The 22,465-nt window shown below is 48.6% G+C and overlaps 1 protein-coding gene across 1 annotated transcript in view; it reads left to right on the top strand.

Moving 5' to 3' along the window:
• ABCA12 (ATP binding cassette subfamily A member 12) overlaps positions 1-22,465 on the top strand; it is a 79,202-nt gene that overhangs the window by 44,570 nt on the left and 12,167 nt on the right. The window contains exons 25-42 of the mRNA XM_040070191.1: positions 1,249-1,578; positions 2,447-2,516; positions 2,619-2,753; positions 3,420-3,575; positions 4,314-4,491; positions 5,982-6,200; positions 6,845-7,041; positions 7,637-7,797; positions 8,534-8,758; positions 9,568-9,706; positions 10,992-11,244; positions 12,403-12,489; positions 13,278-13,371; positions 14,828-14,955; positions 15,795-15,882; positions 16,344-16,449; positions 19,805-19,859; positions 20,556-20,733. Of these exons, the coding sequence (XP_039926125.1) occupies positions 1,249-1,578; positions 2,447-2,516; positions 2,619-2,753; positions 3,420-3,575; positions 4,314-4,491; positions 5,982-6,200; positions 6,845-7,041; positions 7,637-7,797; positions 8,534-8,758; positions 9,568-9,706; positions 10,992-11,244; positions 12,403-12,489; positions 13,278-13,371; positions 14,828-14,955; positions 15,795-15,882; positions 16,344-16,449; positions 19,805-19,859; positions 20,556-20,733 (2,799 nt within the window). The remainder of the gene's footprint in view (positions 1-1,248; positions 1,579-2,446; positions 2,517-2,618; positions 2,754-3,419; positions 3,576-4,313; positions 4,492-5,981; positions 6,201-6,844; positions 7,042-7,636; positions 7,798-8,533; positions 8,759-9,567; positions 9,707-10,991; positions 11,245-12,402; positions 12,490-13,277; positions 13,372-14,827; positions 14,956-15,794; positions 15,883-16,343; positions 16,450-19,804; positions 19,860-20,555; positions 20,734-22,465) is intronic.

Below are 22,465 nucleotides of genomic sequence, written 5' to 3'. Positions count from 1 at the left end.
TGTTCAATGTTAAATGGAGCAAAACAAGCATTAAGGAAAATATTCCACATGCCTATTGTTTGACCTGCAGCGTGTGAATTCTGACATTACAACCAAGCTCGAAGCTGTGGAAATGCAGGGTGTTTGCCCTTCAAGTGTAGGGAATATTGCTTTGCAGTGCTGAACAAGGGAAACATGGGCACCTCACAAAATTACAGGGTTTTTGAAGATTTAGAGCTCTCTAAAAATTGACTTTGAGTCATACCTACTGGGGACAAAGACATGAAAAGTGACTTATTTCCTATCCTTGAAGTTATTATACTTAATATTTCAGAAGGTGCTACATATTACATCAGCTCCTCTGAAATGAAGTTCTTCATTCAGGTTGCCTGTTGGAAAAGAAATGACATTGAGACATTAGGAATTTATTAAATTAATTCAGGTTTTCAGTGTGATCACTGTCAACAGAGATGAACAGCAAAGAACTTTTGTCAAACTAAGCTTCAGCAAGCAAGAAAAGCTTTGAGCAGATTTGTTTTTGATCCAACACCATGGAAACAAATACTGATTCACCAAAAACACTTGCAAGAAAGGACACACTGACCTGTGATGAGGTGGAAAATGAATGAACCCCCATGTGTGCTCCCTGGCAGCCCCCTACTCTAATTTAGGGAACCATTTTCACTGTCTCCAAGGACCAGGGCATCACTAATCTTTTTAGCTGTGTAATAATCCACAAGAAGACACCAGCACCTGTTGTTTCTTCTGGATTTATCAATACAATTTGCAGTTTTATGCAAGTTCGGGGAATGAATTGTCAGCTGATATAAATGAATATCTCTTCCTTGTAACCATAGTAATTTAGCTGTTATTTGTTGTCTTGGGGTTGTGTGAGAAAGCTCTGGTTTCACAGACATTTGAGAGCTTTTAAGCTTAAGCCACTAGATCAACTATCATTATTTTTAAAAATAACCAAAAGGCTTTAGAAAACTTACAAATCTAAGGCCAGAAGCTGCTTTGGAGCTTGTGGGCTGTGGCACTTGATCCTTGCAGATCGTGTTTGGGCTGTTGTTTTCCAAAAGACTGCTTTGCAAACCTCGGGCATTCCTACAGTGGGAGCGCATGGTTTGTCCCTGCAGAGAACAAACAGGGTCTGGTTGCAGGCCCTGTCCAGGAGCTGGAAAAGGAATCATCCAATATCAGCAGAAAGATCTCTTCATTTCTCTCGAATGCCACTTGTGATTGTTATTTTTACCTTCCTCTCTGCAGTACATGAAGATGATGGGTGTCAATGCCAGCAGCCATTTCATCGCCTGGTTCATCGAGTGTGCCATCTTCCTCCTGATTACTGTCACCTTCCTCATTGTCGTTCTGAAAGTGGGTGAGATCCTTCCCAAAACAGACACGGCACTCCTGTTCCTCTACCTGATGGACTACAGCCTGTCCATCATCGCCATGAGCTACTTCATCAGTGTTTTCTTCAACAACACCAACATCGCGGCCTTGGTGGGCAGCCTCGTGTACATCCTCACCTTCTTCCCCTTCATCGTGCTGCTCGTCATCGAGAACCACTTGAGCTTCTCTGTCAAGAGCCTCCTGGTGAGCTCTGCTTCTCCACATTTCCAGGCATTGTGTGGAGGCAGGGGCCTCAGTACGCTGCAGCCCTTCCTGCACCTCCTATCCCAACACACGGGGGTTGGGTGCCTTTCCCGATTCCGTCCGTGGGTGTTGACAGGCACGCCAGGAAAGCTGGCCGTGGCCAGCTGGAATTAGCTGTGTCCTGTGCCTGAGGGCACTACTTGTGGAATTTTAGTGAGTTCCCACCTGCCAGCTGAATCACAGTAGTTTGAGCTGCGTACTTTCCCCTTTGGAATTGCCAAGGGAAATGGGCTGCTTTCACCCACTCTGAAAAACCAGGCTGTCTCAGCAAGGGGTTTGGGTAGCAGGGCTGGCTCTGCCCATTGCTGCCTCCTTTGGCTTCCTGTGTCTCAAATTCCTACCCAGGGGAGTAGATGTCAAGCCTTGTTTCTTGCCAAGCGCCAGAGTACGTAGGTGATAGGTTCCAGAAGCCAGGCTCGTTTTCTTTGAGTCACCGAATTCAGGAAATGACATCTATTAATGCAAGTGGTAAAAGAATTAACCACGTGGTTCCATGAGGTGATTCTCAAGCTCTGCTGTATTTCAAAAGCCTAAAATAAAGGCCTGTATGAGGGAGGAAGTGGTGTCCTGGGTGTGGAAGCAAAAGTCAAGCTCTGAGGAGACATTTCAGCATGTCACCGGGTAGCACTTCCCACCACAGGCCTGGTCCAGCGCTCCTTGTGACTGCTGGGGAAAGAACAAACCCAACGCTCATTTCTCTGGCTTTTTGGGCTCACTCAACCCAGTGAGGCACCTGACTGGTTGACTGACCTGCCTTCTCTTTGAGACTAATTCATGTGTTTCTTGTTTTCGCTTTTGTTTTCCCCAGAGCCTGTTGTCTCCAACTGCCTTCAGTTATGCGAGTCAATACATTGCTCGCTACGAGGCACAGGGCATAGGTGAGTTTGTGGCAGACAAAAGCCAGGCTTTGAGCTCTCCTGGGGGTGATATTTCACTGCCTGAGATGGGCTCTGATTGTGTTTCTCAACTGCTCTCTGCAGGACTGCAGTGGGACAACATGTACAAGTCCCCCATGATTGGAGACAACACTTCCTTTGGCTGGATGTGCTGGCTCATTCTGATAGACTCCTTCATTTACTTCATCCTGGGGTGGTACATAAGGAATGTTTTCCCAGGTAAGCATGCAAAGCATTGAGGGTGGTGCTGGAGCATCTCTTTTGGAGAGCAGTGAACACAGAGCTGGCTGAGGCAGTGAGACAGTGCACACACTGTCCCAGACCAAAGGGAGCGCGACTTTGTGGGTGCCTGAGCCTATTAATGGCACTGGGAGAGAGCAGAGCAAGGGACAATTTGTGTTTCTCAGCCTGTCACGTGGGTAGGTGGCTCTCCTGAAGGAGCTGAAGCCAAGGACACAGGAGGGTGTGATTGCAGCCTGGTGGGTGAGAGTGGAGCGTGTTAGACTGCATTTGTCAGCTGAGTGATTTTGAGCTGCGTTACTTACAACATTTGGTTTCAGAAAGTAATTCCTGCCCTGGGCAAGAGCCAGCACATTTGTCTTTTTCTTTACTTCCCCACCTAATGAAGCAGTCCGCTGGCATACGGAAATCCACCCAGTGGAAAATGTAAAGTTCTCCTGCCCTCCAGCTATGGAGTTACTCGGAATAACAAATTAGTGAGTGCTTCCTTTGTGCCAATCAGAAAAAGTCTCCATCAAGTCCTGGTAGTGCATGAGCATATCAAGAAATCTCTGTGAAGCTAATTTTTGCTATTTTGAGTGCACCAAAATGCTTTTTTGGCATTGCTGAGGAACAGATACCTGAAGGAGCCTCCTGTTCCTGCAGGTAGATATGGCATGGCTGCTCCCTGGTACTTCCCGCTGCTTCCATCTTACTGGATCGAGTACAACAGCTACCTGCCCTTCTGGAACGAGAAACAAAGAGGCCTGTTCTTCTCCAAGCTGATGCTAAGGAAAGAAGTCACCCTCCCCAATAAGATATGTATGTGGATACTAGGTGGGGGAGCAATAATAATTTATATTTTGGGTAAAGGAAGCCAAATTTGTAAAGGGGGCACCATATTCAGAGAACACCATCGATTGTTACTTTGAAGCACGGGAAAGATTGAAAGCTGGTACTCACATGAATGGAGATTTGGGTCTTAAATTATGTTTGTTCTTCCTGTTTGTTGTGGAGAGTCAGCACTGATTTTCACACTCATGTTCGTGTGTGCTGTAGTCGGGCAGTTACCTTCCGTGCCAGTCTCTCTGACATGAAAGGTAAAGGTGTAGAAATACACTTTTCTTGGGGCAAGCAAATACAGGTGTCCACTTGGCAAAGGGCAGTGTGCTTCTTTGCTTATCTCTGAATATTTAGCCTGTAAAAAATTGAGATCACACATCAAAGCTTGCTGAAAATAACTGTGGAGTTTTGCTTCATGTCCTCTAAGTTTCTGTGCTTGTTTAGTAGAAATAAAGTTAGGTGCTCTGAAATGCCTAAATATGAGACCTTTTCAGAAGTGATTAATGCATGTTGTCAGGAGTTATTAGAAGCTTCAGAAGTTAAAAGGAAAAATCCCAGAGAGCTCAAAATGATACAGATCTGGTGACATGTTCTCAATATTGCTGGCTGAAAGGCACCTGCCTTTGCTGTTCTTTGGTGTTCTCTGAGATGAGAGAAGTAGCACAACCCCTGCTGCCCTGCAGTAACTGTCCCTGACCCTTCTCTTTGGTGTCAAAGGTGCTCCCCACCCTCACGTGGAGCCGGAGCCCACTGACCTCACCTTGGGAGTCTCCCTCCACGGCATAACAAAGGTTTACGGATCCAAAGCTGCAGTGGACAACCTCAGCCTCAACTTTTATGAAGGGAACATCACTTCCCTGCTGGGACACAATGGAGCTGGAAAAACTACAACCATGTGTGTATCCTTTGAAGCAGCTCTTTTTTTTATCCTGTGGGGTGTGGTTGGGTGAGCCAGAGGGCAAGTGGGGCTGTGCATCAGTGGGAGGCTGAGGAAGGTCCTTCACTAGGCCACATCCCTCGTGTAGTTTCATCTTGTCCATGGATGACCTCAGGAGTTCCTTCATCTGTTAGAATTCTTTAGGTTTCTAAAGGTCCTTTTCTGCTTAGGAGCGTGCTTTTAAATCTGGTGGCATACCTGGGATACACAGCACAGCAGCTGTTCGGGTGTTCTGTTCCATGGCCTGGGGTCAGGTTGTTCTGGAAGCTGTGGGGAGCTCGTGCACACCCCAGAGCTGAAGTGGTACTAGCAAGGAGACTTAATAAAGACACACTTCAGCTGTACAGTCATGTGTTGGCTGGGCTGGAATAGCAGGGGATTAATGCATTGGCCTTTCAGCCTGTTTATAAATTATTATTTGACTTGCTAGATAACAGCACTAAAACAGAGCTGTGGAACTTGATTTCTCCACTGATATATATGTGCATATCTCTGAAAGCAACGTTAAGCTGATAAATAGGAGCCTCAGAAGAGCCAAAACCAGTTAAGACAGATGTGTGCTTCACCTCAGCTTATTATCAATTCGCCTCATATTCTGTTTGCAAAGTGTAGCAAAGGTGATATGCAGAAAAGTATAAAACCTTCCTGAAACTTAGCACAGGCTTCAAATCCTGAGTAAGGTCGCAAGTTGCTGCTTTTTAATGATGGTTAAAAGTCCCAGGAGAGCGAAAAACTCTGCGAAGGTGAAGGATGGACGGCGATGCGTCTTCTCCCTTTAGTCCCTGCAGGACAGCACCAAAAATGAGCTGTAACGTGCAAGCAGTTACTCTGAGCAGAGGGAGTTTGACTCCGCTCTTGCTTGGTGGGTGATTATTTGCTTGAACTAGATGAAAGTGCTGCCCACTGTGAGGTGCCTCATCCAGAGGTCCTCTCCCATGTCTCATGAATAATGGCAGTGAAATCAGGTTTCCGCGCTCTGCTGTGATTAGTCAGACGAGGAGGTGGTTTTCAGTCTCAGCTGTGGTTGCAGTACGAGGCTGTCTGGACACTCCGGGCAAACCTCAGAGAATAAAGAGTGACTGCATTATATGAATTCCCAGAAATTAACTGGAAGTCAAGGGCATTCCTGAGCGTGTGGGATGTGCAGTGGTCTGACTTAGGATGAGGGAGGCCGAAGCAGGGAAAAGCAGAGGTGAGCAATAGCCAGGGTGAGCGTGGAGCTTGCCCTTGCAATCCCCCAGAGGGGGCTGAGGATGCCCATGGATGTTAATTGGCCAGAGCAGCAGGACAGCAGGACACACGGTGGGCAGTGGTGTCTGGCTGGAAGGAGTGCGAGGGGGGAACAAGGAAACCTTGGAAGTGCTGACAGCTACATGGGCCACATGAAAAAAATTACCCATGGCTGCCTCCTTTCTCTAACTTCCCCTTCCTATTTCCTTTTCCTTCAGATCTATTTTGACTGGGTTGTTCCCCACGTCCTCAGGCACGATCTTTGTGTACGGCAAAGACATCAGGACTGACCAGGAGGTGATCAGGAAGAACATGGGGGTGTGCATGCAGCACAACGTGCTCTTCAACTACCTCACCACCAAGGAGCACCTGCTGCTCTATGGCTACATCAAAGTCCCTCACTGCAGCAAACAAGAGCTCTACCAAGAAGTGAAGAGGTATAAAAGTAGCAGGGTGGGAGAAGGGAGAGAGGACTGTCAGAGTTGTTGTGTGGTGGTGCCAGTGCCCCTGCAGTGCTCGAAATCATGGATTGGAGGTCTTGTTGCAGCTCCAGCTTAGAATTCAAATGGTGCCTTGCTCTGACTAGAGGAATATATTGATACCTATGCTGTAAGAAAACAATCTCTCTCCTCCAGGGGGTTTGCAGTCTGCTGTGGCAATTATTTGGAGATGAATTTATAGGCCTATGGGTTTACTCCTCGCTGCTGTACAGTTTTCCCTGGGAAGAGATTTAATCAACCAGTCAGAAAGATGATGTTGGCTTTATTGGTTCTGTGGAGAAATGAAGCAGCCAGAACATCCCAGGGAGTTTGGATCTTGGTGTCTCAGTTGATGGGGTTGAGCCTTTAACCTTGACTTGTCAGATGAAAACGTTGAAAACATCCTCAAAAATGTTTTAAATTAAAATCCCGATGACTGAGCTGCAGGGTGACTCTACACTATGACCACTCTGCAGAGCACTCCATACTTGAGCAGCTTTTCATTTGCAGTTACAGTTCTTTTTCAGGTACTTTCAGATGCCCTGCTTGGAAAAGATGCTTGAAAGACAACTTTGGGGGGTTGTTTTCCCTCTGTTTTCCAGGACTTTGAAGGAGACTGGGCTGTACAGCCACCGTCACAAGCTGGCTGGCACCCTGTCCGGGGGGATGAAGAGGAAGTTGTCCATAGCTATCGCTCTGCTGGGGGGATCCAGGGTGGTGATCCTGGATGAACCAACCACGGGGGTGGATCCCTGCTCCCGGAGGAGTATCTGGGAAATCATCTCCAAGAATAAGAAAGGTACTGTGATCAGAGGAGGTGTTGCCCAGAGACAAAGGTGATTTGTGTCACTTTACAAAGATGGCACCAGTGGCTTTGAATTGTGACTTTTGGAGGCCAGAGAGAAAAATTTTTAGGAGACTGGGATTTTGCAGTTCTGGAGGAGGCATCCTGGTTTCAGTAAATTCACAGTGTCATTTAAAAAATAACTTCACCACAGAACACAGCTTACAATACTGTAAAATTCATCTCTCTTGTTGCCTTTCATCCAATTTCACTAGTGATTACCAAAAAATGCAGTTGATTTTCACCTGATACTCCATGTCCCCTCATTCACCCGTTTCGGTGTTGAGATAAGGACAGATCTGACCAGAATGTGATAAAGGAAAATGCTTAGAAACATTCCTTGCATTGGTTTAACAATGTGGACCTTTTTGCCATGGACTGATTCAGAACAAGGGGAAAGCTCTGGAACCCCTGCAATTATATTGATGATATCATTGTGTAGGGAAATACAGAAGTTTTTGAGAAAGGAAAGAAAACAGCCCAAACCCTTCTAAAATCCAGTTTTGCCATAAAAACCGGGTGTTTATTGTGTGGTGATTGTGTTTTCCAGGCAGAACCATCATTCTCTCCACACATCACCTGGACGAAGCAGAGGTTCTGAGCGACCGGATCGCCTTCCTAGAGCATGGAGGGCTCAAATGTTGTGGCTCACCTTTCTACCTCAAGGAAACCTTTGGGGATGGCTACCACCTGACACTCACCAAAAAGAAGGTTTGTGTCTCAGCCGCTCCTAGCTCCTGGCAGCTCTGTCTCCAAGGGAATCCTCAGGGCTGGTTGAGGGATGTATTGGCAGGAGCTGAGTGATCTCTTTGAAAACAGGAATGTCATTGTTCTGCTTTGCTGAGAAAGAACAAGGTCTCCCTGAAGGTTAAAGGCAAGGCTGGATGCAGAATGTGGACTCTGGAGTTCAGAGGAATAAAGCAGATGGAAAGAACCCATCCATAGTGTCTGGCCTGGGGCAGAGTAGGGAACTCTGCTCTTGCTAGCATTTATTACAGTGCTGTTGGTAGCCCCAGCACACAGATACCACGAGAGACCAGCCTCTCTTCCAGACTGCTGGCACTGGAGACAGAGAAAAAGAAAAAAGACCCATGAGCAAGCCCCATTTTCATGGCAAAAAGAGTGAGTTTGTGCTGACAGCCACGTTAAGCTCTCCGGTGGCCAGGCTGTTTTTTGTCTCTTGTGCTACAAACCTCTAGCTGTGCAAAGTGGTTGATTCAGCCCAACCTGGTGAGGTTTTGGATAGACCAAGATGGGAGAGTGTCACATGTCCCTTTTTCCAGGGCCCAAACCCCACTTTGATCTGCTTTTGACATTTACCCTGACACATTGGACTGAGATCACTTACCAGTTAAACCCGGGGACAGGACTTGGGCTTCGTCCTGCAGGAGGAACATTGACCTTGCAACCTTTTCAGTGACCAGAGAGTTTTTTCCTCCTTTTTCAGAACATGATAGAGGAATGTGACACCACAGCAGTGACCTCCTTGATCCAGTCCTATCTCCCAGAGGCTTATCTCAAGGAGGATATTGGTGGAGAGCTCGTGTACGTGCTTCCCCCCTTCAAGTCCACGGTGTCAGGGGCCTACCAGGCCCTTCTCAGAGCCCTGGACAGCAGCTTGAATGATCTCCACTTGGGCTGCTACGGGATTTCCAACACAACTGTGGAGGAGGTACGGGCTCAGGAGCTGCTGGATTTGCTGAAGTGTCACGGAGGTTAATTCTGCAGCACTGTGTGGCTCTGCTCTCTGGGCATGCTAGGAATTAGGTGAGGGTTTCAGGCAGGGAGGAAGGAGTTACACTTAAGCACACATGGGTGTGCAGATGCATCTATAAATCTATGCATATACCAATGCACTGTCTCACCTTGCTGGCAGCCTTTTGATGTTTTACCCAGAAAACGAGGTGCTGGAGGTAGACTGAGGAGAGAGTAACACAGGCACCTTTCTGCCCATGGGAAATCTCTGGTCAAGCAAACACATTTAATTGCATCAGAAATAAAAAATAAATGATGAACAGTGATGACCTTTGTCTCGCAGAAGGGAGGGAGGGAGGGAGGGAGGGAGGGAGGGAGGGAGATTGTTACATCCTGGCTCAGAATTTTTTGTTTTCCTTTAAGGTGTTTTCCTAAGGCAGTGGGAATAAGTTGTACATCATGTCCCCCCTGTGCCATGACTGCGCACTCCCAGTGTGGAGGCAGTGGGATTGTCAGGAGCTAGAGGGTGAATATCCCAGGGAAACAGGTTTGAGTTTTCATTGCTGCAGCAGAACAAAGACAGGAGATGACAAGGGGCTGGACAACAATTTTATACGGAAAATGAAGTTAATTTCTCTCATGGAGCACAAAGGGAAGAGAAGGGGGATTATTGTACATAACTGCTGCAGCAACTACAGCTACAAAGCAGCAGAGTGGATTCTGGTAATTGTTTTGGTAAATGGAGTCATTTGGACAAGTATCCCTTCATATTTCCTTGCTCCATAGGTGTTCCTCAACCTGACAAAAGAGCTAGTGAAGGACCAGCAAGAGGATGCTGCGCTGCCCCACCAGCTGCCTGGAGTCAGTGGTCACACTGGTGGTGACGAAATGTCTCTGAGCACAGACACCTTCACAGAAAGAGACGGTACTCAGTCACCTACAGGGTTTATTCCAGATTTACTGCTGATGCAGATGCTGACAGATGGACTGATTTGAGCTCCCTGTCTTCTTTCTTTGCTGAAAACCACATTTCACCCAGCCAGGAATCACAAACCCTATAAATCACTGGAAATACAGCACTTATCAGTGTTTTTAGATCCCCTGCTTTGGAATAGTCTGGATCACAGGATAAATTACTGAAAGGGTTTTGTTTGCATCTGCCTTCCTGTAAATTGATCCAGGTTTTAATCTAATCAAATACAGCATGTGGGTGAAAGAATAAATGTGTAGGTCTGAAAGTAACTGCCATAATAGATGGAGAGGATTATCTCCCCATAATTAGAATTGGAAAGAAACTTCATCGAAATCCCTTAGTGTGTTGGAACAGCAGCACAGCTCAGAGCTGGGTCCTCCTTGCTGCTTTTTGCTGTGCCCCAGGCATTGCAGTTTGGTAAAGGAGCCCAAGGGACCAGACAGTGGGATAAATTCAGAAGAGAACCAAGCTACACCACCATCCCTGGGGGTTTGAGACCTTTGGGCCCAACCCAAAAATGAGACATACCTGTCTGCCATGCTTTCTTGGGTTAGAAACATTGTTTTGTACTTACACCATTTATAGTTAGGGGGGCAACCACGGGACAACACAGAGGTATTTTTGTACTTTTCAAAGCTGACCTGCACTGTAAATGTTACTGTAAACAGTCACTCGTGTAGGAAAGCGTTTCGTTTCACCCCTAAAAAAAGGCTGAAAAGGGTTTGCTTCATGGTGTATTATATAGGTTAATATTTCATAAAGAAGAAGAGCTGGGACAGGATTTGGCCCTGCTCTTAGTACACCACAAAACCTGTCCAAGCAAGAGGCCTGGTGGCTTTTGCTTGTTTTCTTATTTCAGGATTAATTTTGTTATTTATTTTTCTGGGGACCCGCTTTTTAAATTATGAAAAATTTCAGCTCGCAAACCTAAAAGAAAAATGTTTCCTCCGTAAGTTGCAGCCGGGTAGGTAGGATGTAGATAACTTATTGCATCTGGAAATGAATGTGACATTCATCTTGCAAGGTCTCACACTGAAAGTCACTACACGTAGACGTTTGAAATGTAACAAAGCACTGGTGTTACATGAGCTCATGACTGGAGTCCTGTCCCAGGCCCGCTCCCGTGTTTGTTCCACCTTAGCGGTTTGGATTTGCCATCTGTAAATGTCCTCCCAGTGTGCTCCCTCTGTCACTTCCTGCATTGCACAGACACTGAGCCTTTGTCCTTTGTGCCCAGACCAGCTCCTGATCAGGTCCAAGAGCCTGCGGGGTTTGCCGCTGCTGCTGAAGAGAACCTCAGCCCTGTTCATCAAGAGGTTCCACCACACCCGGCGCGACGTCCGCGGCTTCATCGCCCAGGTCATCCTCCCCGTGCTCTTCGTGATGGCTGCCATGGGGCTGGGGACTCTGAGGACCAAGGAGACCGAGTACCCCGAGCTGCTGCTGTCCCCCTCGCTGTACGGCACGGCCGACCAGGCAGACTTCTTTGGGTGAGTGCTGCTCCTCACGACCGCCCTGGGTTTGGAGTGAGCCCTTCTGGGCTATTTCTGAGCACAGCCAGAGTCCTGCACACAGCACACGCAGCTGTGTTGTGCAGACGGCACAGACAGACCCCGTTCACGAGGGATCTCTGAGGAGAAGGCTTGGCTCAGACCAGAAAGCTCCAGAAAAGCAACCTCTCGGTGGGATTTAACTGTGAAATGCCTGAGGAATGTTCGTGGTGTTTCCCAGTGGAGTCCTTCAGCCCTGTAACAGCCGTAGGGATTTTCTTAATATATACGTATATGCTCCTCCCCCAGTGTGAAATGAGGTATCCACATCAGTTGCCTCCAACATTACAATTCTGGGATCAAATTCTAGCTATCTTGTGAGCATTGCCCCCCTCTCTGTTAGTACAGGACGTGCTTTCCTGGCCAGGCCCTGCTGATCCAAGGCACACAGGCAACTGGAAGAGCGTGTGCTTTTCCAGGGTCATTAGGATGTCACCACTGAATTACTTCATTCTCCTTAAAAATCCTGTTACCAGAACAACTAGAATTGGTATAGCTCGGTTTTCATGTTGTGAACTTCTTTCTTTCTCCAGTAATTCTCAGCTCTAAGACAGAAATATAAAATTTAGCTCTAAAGCCATCTGCTCTAGCTGTTCTTCCCAGGATTCCTCATACCATTCCATTTCAGTCCTGCTGGATGGGGGAATGAGCCGGAGCTGCATGTCCAGGTTCTCTGTTCCTAATGTTCCCTGCTTCTCCTGGTGGTTCATTGCTGGAGAGCTGGGGCAGAACCAATCTCCCCGAATGGTCAAAACCAAGTGGATGTCACGGATGAGAGACTTGATTGAGACAGGGCTGCAAGCACTGCCTGAAAATTGCAGTAGATTCTTTTTCCCCTAAAGAGCATCTTGACTGCCCAAAAGTATCTTGTTTGGATGTGGAGGCAGCAAATCCCTGGAGTAGCCGAGGTGATGAGGGCTCCTTTTGAACCTGCGTGGCTGTCCTCACGTACCGCGTGTCCTTCAGTGCTGCTTCCACAAATACTCAATTATTCAGCATCTTAAATCCCGTTTCATGCAAACAGTTTTCCTCTGCACAGTGGTTGTGGAAGCTCTTTGAACCTTTTCCTCTTTTCTGTTTTTCTTCATTAATTCTTAGGAATTTCAATGAAACCACAGCCGCTTTAGTTTCTTCGATGCTGGCTTTCCCTGGGACGGATAACACGTGCATGAACGAAAGCAATTCGTAAGTAGTTCTTGAGGTCTTTCCACTTAAACTCCAAACCTGCAAGAGAATTGGCACGACACTATTGGCCATGAGACCTCACTAACCACCTCTGATCATGGACAGAGTTCTCATGCACTGGACTCCTGTGTTATTAGGAGTGATAAGGAAGCAGCTTTGGTGGTGGCAGGACGCCAGGATGAAAACGAGCAATTCTCCTCTCTGGGAAGCGCTCCTTGCCGCCCCAGTGATTCCAATTATAACGTCAGCCCACACTGTGGGTTCTCAGCACAGCGTTTGTTACCTCTGTCTACAAGCTGTGCCACGAGGGCTGGTTCGTTTTGGGCTTTGCAGGTGAATTCTCAGGGTGATAAAATCCTGGGCAGACCTGAATGCTCGTGCAGGCAAATATTTACCCTGGGTGTTTGCAGTGACTGCCCAGGCAATACAGCCCATCACAGGAGTGCCCAGGGATTGCCACAACAATAACCCTTAGTTCTGGGCTAGTTTCAGGTGCTTTTGGCCTCTGAGTGCCAATTCCTTGCACTGTCTGCTGTAGGAATGCAGTGGTGCCAGGATTCCATCTGATAGCTGAATGTGGGGAGCAGCAGGGAGGGCTCTCTGCCAAGGGGCACGGGAGGCAGCAGGAGGCTGGGGATTCCCTGAACCACCCAGAGCTGACAAGAAGCTCTGCTTTCCTGCTGGAGCTGCTCAACTGCCAGCCTTGCCGTCATTAAACATGACAGCAATTAGCTTCGTTTGCACACCTGAGCACAGAGAGCCTCAGAGGAAAATGTGTTCCTTTTCAGGCAGTGTTTAACAGAGGACATGCTTGGCCAGTGGATTACCAGTGGAAACCAGAGAACTAAGTATTCTGCCTGCAACTGCACAGATGGCATCCAGGTAACTTGGATAATCCCAGAAGTGAGGGGGCTTGGGGGATAATTGGAGGCTTTGTTTGTTGGGAGTGGTTTTATGGGCTGGCATGGTGCTCAGGGGGACTCACGCCTCTCTCTGGCCTTGTTGAATTTGTACACTGGATAACCACTGTCTGCACCAGTTTGGGGACAGGGAAGGAAACAGCATCCTCAGAAGAGTCACACCCTGACATCCCTGCCTTGCTCCCCACGGTGGGAAAAGGTTTAATGGTGTTTTTGAGTGTTTTGTGATTGTCCCTTTTGACAGAGGTGTTCAAGAGGAAGATTTCATCTTATACAAGCACTGTCACTATGTAAAATCACAGCTACCTTTGCTGCTTGCTCTTCAGAATTTAACTCTGTGCAAAGTCTAGATCTGCTCCTTGTTCTAAATAGTAATGATTAATAATATGAACTGTTTGCGTTACAGTGGTACCTACAGAGCCAGATCTGGGCGCTGCCGGGATCTGCGTGCACGTGGGGAAAAGGCAGATTCTGCCCCAAGGGTGTTACAGTTTTCCAGTTCAGTTTGGGGTTCAGCTCTCCTCCCTCCAGTGCTCTTCACCTGTCCTCAGCTTTTTTTCCATAGCACATAAACTCATGGCACGATGTGATGCCTTTTAACATAAAGGTTGTACTTAGCTGAACGTTTCCAGTCATTCTCTAAAATGCAGCTACTTTGTGCGGTTTTCTGGACATACACTTAATTTCACATCATTAAAAGTATTGGCATGATTTCTCCATGGGATAATGTTCAAAGCTGACTCTCACCTTTAGTAGGCACAGGCAGGTGTTCCTCAGCATGGAGGAAACTATTTTGTATATTCAGATGAACAGATGCACGGTGGGGGAGTTCAGGGCTTTTGTTAGGGATGAGCTGAAGGAAGCAGCCAACATGCTGTCTAGGAGGACACTTCAACCTCATGAAACTCTGATGTGACTTTGGCCCTCAGCATGTTAAATTATATATTCAGGACTAATTCAAGGTTTCTCCAAAGCCCAGGAAAACATTCCCGGTGACTGACAGTAAAGCAGAAATGTTGAGCGTGGCTGCTGTGAAATGGAAGATGAGAGTTTGAGGCCACCACGGAGTTTTCTGCTCTGTGAGTTGTTTTGCCCTCTGCAGTCACTCTGCTAAGTAGGATCAGCCTTAATTCAGCCAAAATCTTCCTACGTGGCATGAAGCACATTTCAAGGTCCCACTGACGCCAGTAGAACTGAAGGGTAGATTTAAGCAGAGGTTGTTAAGCACGTCCCTGAATGTGCTGGGGACAGTGTGCAGGGATATGTGCTGTGTGTCCCTGCACCCTGGCTTGGGAAGGAGGCAGGAATGAGCCTCAGGACCAGAATGCTGCCATGGCAGGCTCTCCATCTTGTCCTAATGTGGTAGTTTTTAGTTAAAACAGAAACACTGAAGTTTTTCTTCGTTGGTCTCCCCTCAGACATGTCCACAGACGAACTACACTCCCCCTCACAGAAGGACCTTCTCCACACGGACACTTTACAACCTGACTGGACACAACGTGGAGACCTACATCCTGGCAACCACCAAGGACTTCCTGCAGAAACGGTAACAAACTCCCCTCCCTCTGCTCTGAACGGCGCTGGGAGCGAGGCAGGACATCCCACACATCCCACACGTGTCACCTCCCCTCTGCCTGAAGAGGGGAGGTGCAGTAGGGATTTAGAATCCGGTGAAAGGAGCTGGAGTGGGCTGCAATCGTGGATAAAAGATAAAGGCTCATGCAAGTGCTCTGCCTGATGATAGCAGATCACAGCCCGGGGATAACGTGTCAATCACCCGGCATGTTGGGGCTGGATCTGCAGACAAGCCTTTGTCTGACACAGAAATCTTTAAAAAGAAGAAAATCTGACACATCCTGTCATGAAGTGAGCCCCAGGGAGAGATTTTCCTCCAGGTTTGATTCTCTGAAGAGTCTCGGTGTGCTCTCCCCTTGAAGGAGCACATCCCTTCCAGGGAGGGCAGAGTCTGAGCCTTTCCCTGTGCCATGGGGCTCTGGGAGCTGGGGCTGGGCTCTGCCAGCCTGGGCTCGGGGCAGAGGTCACCTGCCCCTAAGGCTGGCAGGAAATGTGTCCGTGTGGCACTGACAAACTGAGCTGCTCATCTCCTGGGTGGGAAGCAGCATCACCCCCGGAGCGGCAGGCACACTGCTCCAGGGTCTTCCTTCAATGGAGGCTTTCAGCAGCTTCGTGACAATGTTGCCAAGCTTCTGGGGATTTTTCCCACCCAAAGAAAGGCTCCCACAGGAGAGGTGGCTTGTCCCCACGCTAGGATAAGCTCTCTGAAGTCAGGCTGGAATTGCCTGGGTGGGCATGTTGGCACGGCCCCTCCAAGGGATCAGAGCATGGATGAGGGCAGCAATGCATTTCCCTCTGGTTTTCACTCAGGTATGGTGGCTGGAGCTTTGGGCTGCCTTTGACAGCAGATCTGCAGTTTGACATCAGGCCCGTGCCCCCCAACAGAACACTGACTAAGGTAACCAACCTCCACCTGCTCATCCTGCCATGGGAAGCGTGGGACTCGGGAGAAGTGATGGCTAGTTCGTGGATATTCCAAAAAAGGAGAGCAAAACCCCCTGAAATCTGCAGCTTGGCATGACAAAGATGGCTTGCAGTTCATTTTCTTTCCTCTCCCCATTCTTCTTTATTGGTCTCACTTCTCTTGCTAGCAGGAGCCAATTTTTCTGCTGTCATAATTTTATTATACAGAGGTGAAAAGATCAATTAGTAGCACCTTTATCTCATGAGGGGATGTATGTACCATAACGAGGGCTGGCTGGTGCATTCTGATATGCCCATTTCTCTGGCTCAGCTCAGTGAAAATGCTGTAAAGCAGCAGGGATGAAATCTGAGGTAGTTAGCGCAAGTGAAGCAGGACAAAGCAACATGTTGTCAGGAAAACCTCCCAAATTGTTTCAATTTCTCAATTGTGTGCAGGTGTGGTACAATCCTGAGGGTTATCACAGCCTCCCAGCCTACCTCAACAGCTTGAACAACTTCATTCTTCGAGCCAACTTGCCAAAAAATGAGACTTCCAGATATGGTAAGTGTCCCTTTACATGAGCAGATAACTTCTCCCCTTGGGAGGGGTATCCAGGTTCTGCTGAATTCAACAACACTTACCTTGACTTCAATGAGGCCACCTCTTTATTCACTGTTCTGCAATTCCTTTCAAAACAGAATAGAAAAGCATGAATAAATCACCAAGTTGATTTGTCTTAGTCAGAGGCTGAGGGGAGCTGGACAGGGAGGACCCCAGCTCCTTCGTGAGAGGCTTCATGTGAGAAATGCCAGCGGTTGCTCTTTGATTTCTCGCCTCTCACGTGGCACTGGAAGGGCTGTCTCTTGCTGGTGCCCGTTAGTTATGCAGAGAAAAGCTCCTCTAGGTCATCTCCAGGGGTAGGTTAGATTAGGAAATTTTAATGTCACCCTTCTGCTGAGAGCAGCCCAGGCTGTGTCTGCATCTGTGTGTCTGGGTTTGAGTGACAGCGGGGAGGCTGGGATGAAATGAAACATCATTTTCAGCTGTGTTCTTCCTCTGACACTGACACACACAGATCCAGGGAGTGCTGATGGCCCATTTGGGCTCCTCATAGCTTCTCCTGGATAACACACCGCGGCAGCCCAAATTCCCGCTGGTAAACCAGGGCACCCTGCCTTTCCCTTGGCAGTTCAACCCCTTGCAGAGCGGTGTGGGCACAAACCTGTCTGTAGGGGTGTCTGCCTCCAGAGAGGGCCAGGGTGCAGAGACAAGGGAGGGATTTCTGTTGAGAAATCTTCCAGGGAGATTTCTGGGCTCTGTTCTGCCAAGAGCAGCAAGTGTGTGTGGGAACACCCTCCTGGCTGACTTCCTTGGACAGGCTGTGCCCTTGCAGCCGTGTCCTGGCCAGGCCTAGCTGCTGTCCCTGGCGACACAGACACAGCTGGCAGCGTCTCTTGGCTCACAGGACATGTCTGAACGGAGCTCTAATGGGAGCAGGCACCTGGCCTGTAGCTTTGAGTGTGACAGCCTGAGTTCCAGCAGCAGCAGGAGCTGGTCACAGCGGCCCCGGCGTGTGCTGCTTCCCATCCCACACCACTGCACCGAGGCTCCCTCGCAGGCAGCTCAGCTCACACCAGAGCCTTGTCCTGGCCACCCCTCCCACAGGCCCTGGCTGTCCCCTCTGGGGTTTGCAGTGTGCCCTCGGCTCCCACGTCACCGAGGTGCCCAGAGGGAACACCCAGCCAGGCTCTTCCAGCAGCAGGAACATCCCAGAGCGGCTCAGTTGTGCTCTGTGTCTGAATTCCCAACACGTGCTGTAGCAAGAGCAAAGGCAGCGAGCTCTTGTGAGCAACCTGAAAGTTTTCACAGGGAAAGTTTTATACCAGCAAAAGAGCAATTTTCTGGGGGAAACAGCAGCAGGTTTTGTTCCATCTGTCCCACTGCTTATGTGTTTTTGGAAAGAAATGCTTAGTAGCAAACGACCAGACAGACAATTCACTGCTTCCCACTAATGGTCCAAGCCAGAGGAGGGCAGAAATGAAATGAATGGATGAGGCTGGTTCCCCTGAGGCAGAGTAAATGCAGGCTGAAATACGACAGGAGGCACGTTCCGTGGGGCACGCTCCTGGCAGCTCCTCGAGTTGTTGTTGTGACAAATAAATGACGGTTTAAGAACCATTGAAATGGCCAGATAAAAGGGTGTTGTCACTTCAGCAGTCAGAAAGAGGTGCCAGTCCTGCTTCAGAGGTTTGACTTAGACTGAGTATGTATTCTAAAAAGATACATAAAAAGCTTTTTACCCTGTCACTAAGCAAGTCATAATAGCTTTTGACTTACGTATATTGTGCTTTCTCTCCTCTCAATCCCAGCTAACAAAAAAGGAGGAAGCATTGAAATGGAAATTTTGACTTCTAGCCTAAGCTCCAGTAAAGGAAAATGGCTTTATAGTGAAGTATTAACAGATTAGACAGACGGTATCTATCTTTCTCTCTCTCCCTTTTGGAGAAGGGAAACATTCCCTGGCTGCTTGTATGGCTTTATCAGCAGTCCAAGAGTTTAATCCCATTTCTCTCACTAATGACAAGACTGAGGTTTGGTTGGTTTTTTTGGGGTTTTTTTCTCCAAAATTAATTTCTGATTAAATCCTCCCTTTCAAATCCACTTGCTCTGTATGGCATTTGGTCAGCTAAACCCTGAGGCTCCTCCCTTCTGGTCCCCCTGTCAGACTGCCCATTCCTAGGGAAAATTACCCAGAATAGCTCTTAATCACATCATTCCTAAGGCCTGGCACCTGGCTGTGAGGAGTTTAAATTCCACAGGTGGCGTGGTCTAGAAAATGTCTGGATTTAAGAGCAGCTGGAGGTCGCCCAGCACCCCCTGAGGCATTTACTTAGGTGTCAGAGTACAAATTGAGAGCCTCATTTTTAGGCACATAAAGATGGGAGCCCTTTCTCAAGCTCTGGAGTCTTAGAGTCATCCTGGTGGGGCCGAGGCAGAGACCTGCACTGGAGGTTGGAACTGGCCCACCAGAGCACCTCTGTGTTCTTCCTTTTGCTTTTGTGGGCACAAATTGCCTCCAGACATGGCAACAGCACTGTGGTGAGCAGCACCAGTGTATTTTGGGCTGGGTGTTCTCCTTGGAGAAGGAGTGCTAAAACCACATCTGAAGATACCTGCACATAAGCAGGGAATTTCTCAGTTGCAGTTTGGGCCTGATACAAACCCATTTTAATGGATTTTTTTTTTTTTTTTTTAACATCACAGGGGACTTACCAGTGTGGTAATTAGATTTTTGCTAGTAACTTTGAGCAAAAGGTTGTTTGTTTGTTTGTTTGTTTTTTCTCTAGCTTCTTAAGACAGAATAGTTCAGAATTAACTCAGTGCCACATGGGGGGCAGAAGTGTCCTGTAGCTTACCTGGGTTTCTGCTCCCACCTCCACAGATCCCATATGGAGGAAGACATTTACCACAGGCAGGTAGCAGTTGTGAGGAAGGGCAGCAGGGAAGGATTTGTTCCTGGTGGTAAAAGAACAAATGGAACGAGGTGGGATCACTAAACTGAACATATTCCTCAGTTTGGAAGGTGTCAGTGGGGAGGAATGTCAGCTGGCATGCAGGGACCCACAGGCACGTGCCTGATTTGAGGAGTGGGAAGGGAATGGTGCAGGCAGCCAGACAGATGGAGGAACCAGGCCTAGGGATTGAATTTCAGAGCTGCTGTGCTGCCAAGTGAATTCCTGGGAAAAAACAAAATGCTCAAAATTCTGCCCAAGATCACACAGAGATGACAGAACAGAAACACACTTTTGATCTGCTTTTCTTCTCTCTCAATTTTCTATATTATTGTCAATATTAGGAGCTGGTGAAGGAAGCTTTAATTTGGAGACATTTTAAATTTATTTTTTTTTCCCCATAGGTATTTTCTTATCAGCTCACCCATATCCTGGAGGACAGAGTCAAGAACAAGTAATGTAAGAAGATTCATTTGGCTGATGCCTGAATTTTTTAGCTTTAAAAGGGGCAAACCAACTTATTGGAAACCATAACCCACCCTAAATTACTGGGTATCTTTCTCTATGTGATGAAACTGTTCCTGCTTGTGTTCACTGCCTCTCTGCTTGAATGGTGTCCTACTTGCCACCAGAGCTGGGGATTCCTGTGAGGGGCCTTTTTTGCAGGATCTCATGGAGATCTGGAGGTCACAGTTACAGCCTCACACATTTGTGTGCTTGGGCATCATAATAATAGTAATTACAACAACAGCAATAACATGATTTTCCTTTTGGCCCTTCCACTCCCTGCTGGGGTCCAGCACTACAGCTCAGTGCTGTGAGTCCCTTTTGCTGGGCATCATGGCAAAGGGAGCAAAGAAAGGAGGAAATTCTCCTCTGTGAGGGTGGTGAGCCCTGGATCCCTGGCAGTGTCCAAGGCCAGATTGGATGGGGCTTGGAGCAGCCTGGGATAGTGGAAGGTGTCCCTGTCCATGGCAGGGGGTGGAATGGGATGGGCTTTGAGGTCCCTTCCAGCCCCAAACCATTCCAGGATTATAAAAGCTGCTGTCCCAGAACCAGGGCCTTACTGCTTCTGAGCTCTGGCCAAGGCTCACAGGGAGGGAAATCTGCTATTTCATTCACTCACCAAATGCATCTTTCTCCCTTTTCTCCCAGGCTCAACAGCTTACTGGACATCATAGTGTCCATGTCTGTTTTGGTGGGCTACTCCATCACCACAGCAAGCTTTGTGCTCTACATGGTGAAAGAGCACCAGACCAAAGCCAAGCAGCTGCAGCACATTTCAGGCATTGGGATGACAACCTACTGGGTGACCAACTTCGTTTATGATCTGGTGAATAATTCACATCGCTTAAATGTACCAGGGGAAGCATTACACAGCACGGGGGGAAAGAAGTTCTTTATTTAAAGCTGGTTGCCTAGACTTCCTCTTATTGCTACCAAGAGTGTCGTGTAGTAATTGTTCTCCAAGGCATTGGGGATGATGGAACGTGAACTGCAGCACTGGATTCTGCTCAGCAAAGGCATTCCTGCTCTCTGGAGCGTGTGTAAAACACCCGGCACTTTTATACAGGAGCAGCACGGAGCAGGCTGCAGCTTGAGCTCCATTCCTGCAGCCAGCTGCTCCTCTGACAGCTTGCAGGGCTGGATCTGCTGCCACCCACAGATCTGGGGTGAGGCTTTGGAGCTCGAGGCTACAGCCAGTCTGGGAGCCCTGGCTGGGACAGCAGCAGGCATCCCACGGCTGACACAACCCTGCTGGGCAAAAACCCATCTCTGGCTTGAGTGCTGTCTGTGTTATAAAGTTTTTAAGCCAAGGAAAGTTACAAATGCAGGGCCTGAGCAGTTCCTTTTCCCAGTGCTGCACTGATGTACCTTGCTGAGCTCCCAGCACTGTGCTGCATTCCCTGGCACAGGTGTGCAGGTGCAGGGGGTTAATGGCACTGGTGGAAAGCATTGCTGGGCCAAGAGGAAAAATGTTTGGAGTGTCTGTGGGCTGAAGTGTTTTGTGTCTTCTGCATTCCCTGTGGTGCAGGGTGTCAGACCCTCACACAGGGAATGGGCAGTGCAGCTAAGATCAGCTCCTGAGCCTGGGCTCTGCCAGCTGGGCTGACCAGCTCCACCTAGCCCGCAAAGTTCTGTTGATACAGATTTAGCAGGTGCCTAAAATCCCAGGGATTCCATCTGTTCCTGAAGACAGGAAATCTTCAAGGGCATTTGGCTGACCTCTGTGGTGCAGGGAGGACTAAGGGCTGCGATCCCGTGGGGAATGTGAACCAGAAGTGCCTGGCAGGAGGGGCTGATGAGTGCAGGCAGCAGCACAAGGATCCCTGCCCTGCAGGAGGAGGGATCACACCAAGGCAGCAGCACAAGGATCCCTGCCCTGCAGGAGAAAGGATGCCAAGGTAGCAGCACAAGGATCCCTGCCCTGCAGGAGAAAGGATGCCAAGGCAGCAGCACAAGGATCCCTGCCCTGCAGGAGAAAGGATCCCAAAGCAGCAGCACAAGGATCCCTGCCCTGCAGGAGGAGGGATCATCCCAAGGCAGCAGCACAAGGATCCCTGCCCTGCAGGAGGAGGGATCATCCCAAGGCAGCAGCACAAGGATCCCTGCCCTGCAGGAGGAGGGATCACACAAAGGCAGCAGCACAAGGATCCCTGCCCTGCAGGAGAAGGGATCACACCAAGGCAGCAGCACAAGGATCCCTGCCCTGCAGGAGCGGGGATCATCCCAAAGCAGCAGCACAAGGATCCCTGCCCTGCAGGAGGAGGGATCACACAAAGGCAGCAGCACAAGGATCCCTGCCCTGCAGGAGGAGGGATCACACAAAGGCAGCAGCACAAGGATCCCTGCCCTGCAGGAGGAGGGATCACACCAAGGTAGCAGCACAAGGATCCCTGCCCTGCAGGAGGAGGGATCACACCAAGGCAGCAGCACAAGGATCCCTGCCCTGCAGGAGGAGGGATCACACCAAGGCAGCAGCACAAGGATCCCTGCCCTGCAGGAGAAAGGATGCCAAGGCAGCAGCACAAGGATCCCTGCCCTGCAGGAGCGGGGATCATCCC

The sequence above is a fragment of the Hirundo rustica genome, chromosome 7 (genome assembly GCF_015227805.2).
Source record: "Hirundo rustica isolate bHirRus1 chromosome 7, bHirRus1.pri.v3, whole genome shotgun sequence".
In the NCBI taxonomy this organism is placed as follows: domain Eukaryota; kingdom Metazoa; phylum Chordata; class Aves; order Passeriformes; family Hirundinidae; genus Hirundo; species Hirundo rustica.
This window is presented reverse-complemented; position numbering and strand designations above follow the sequence as displayed.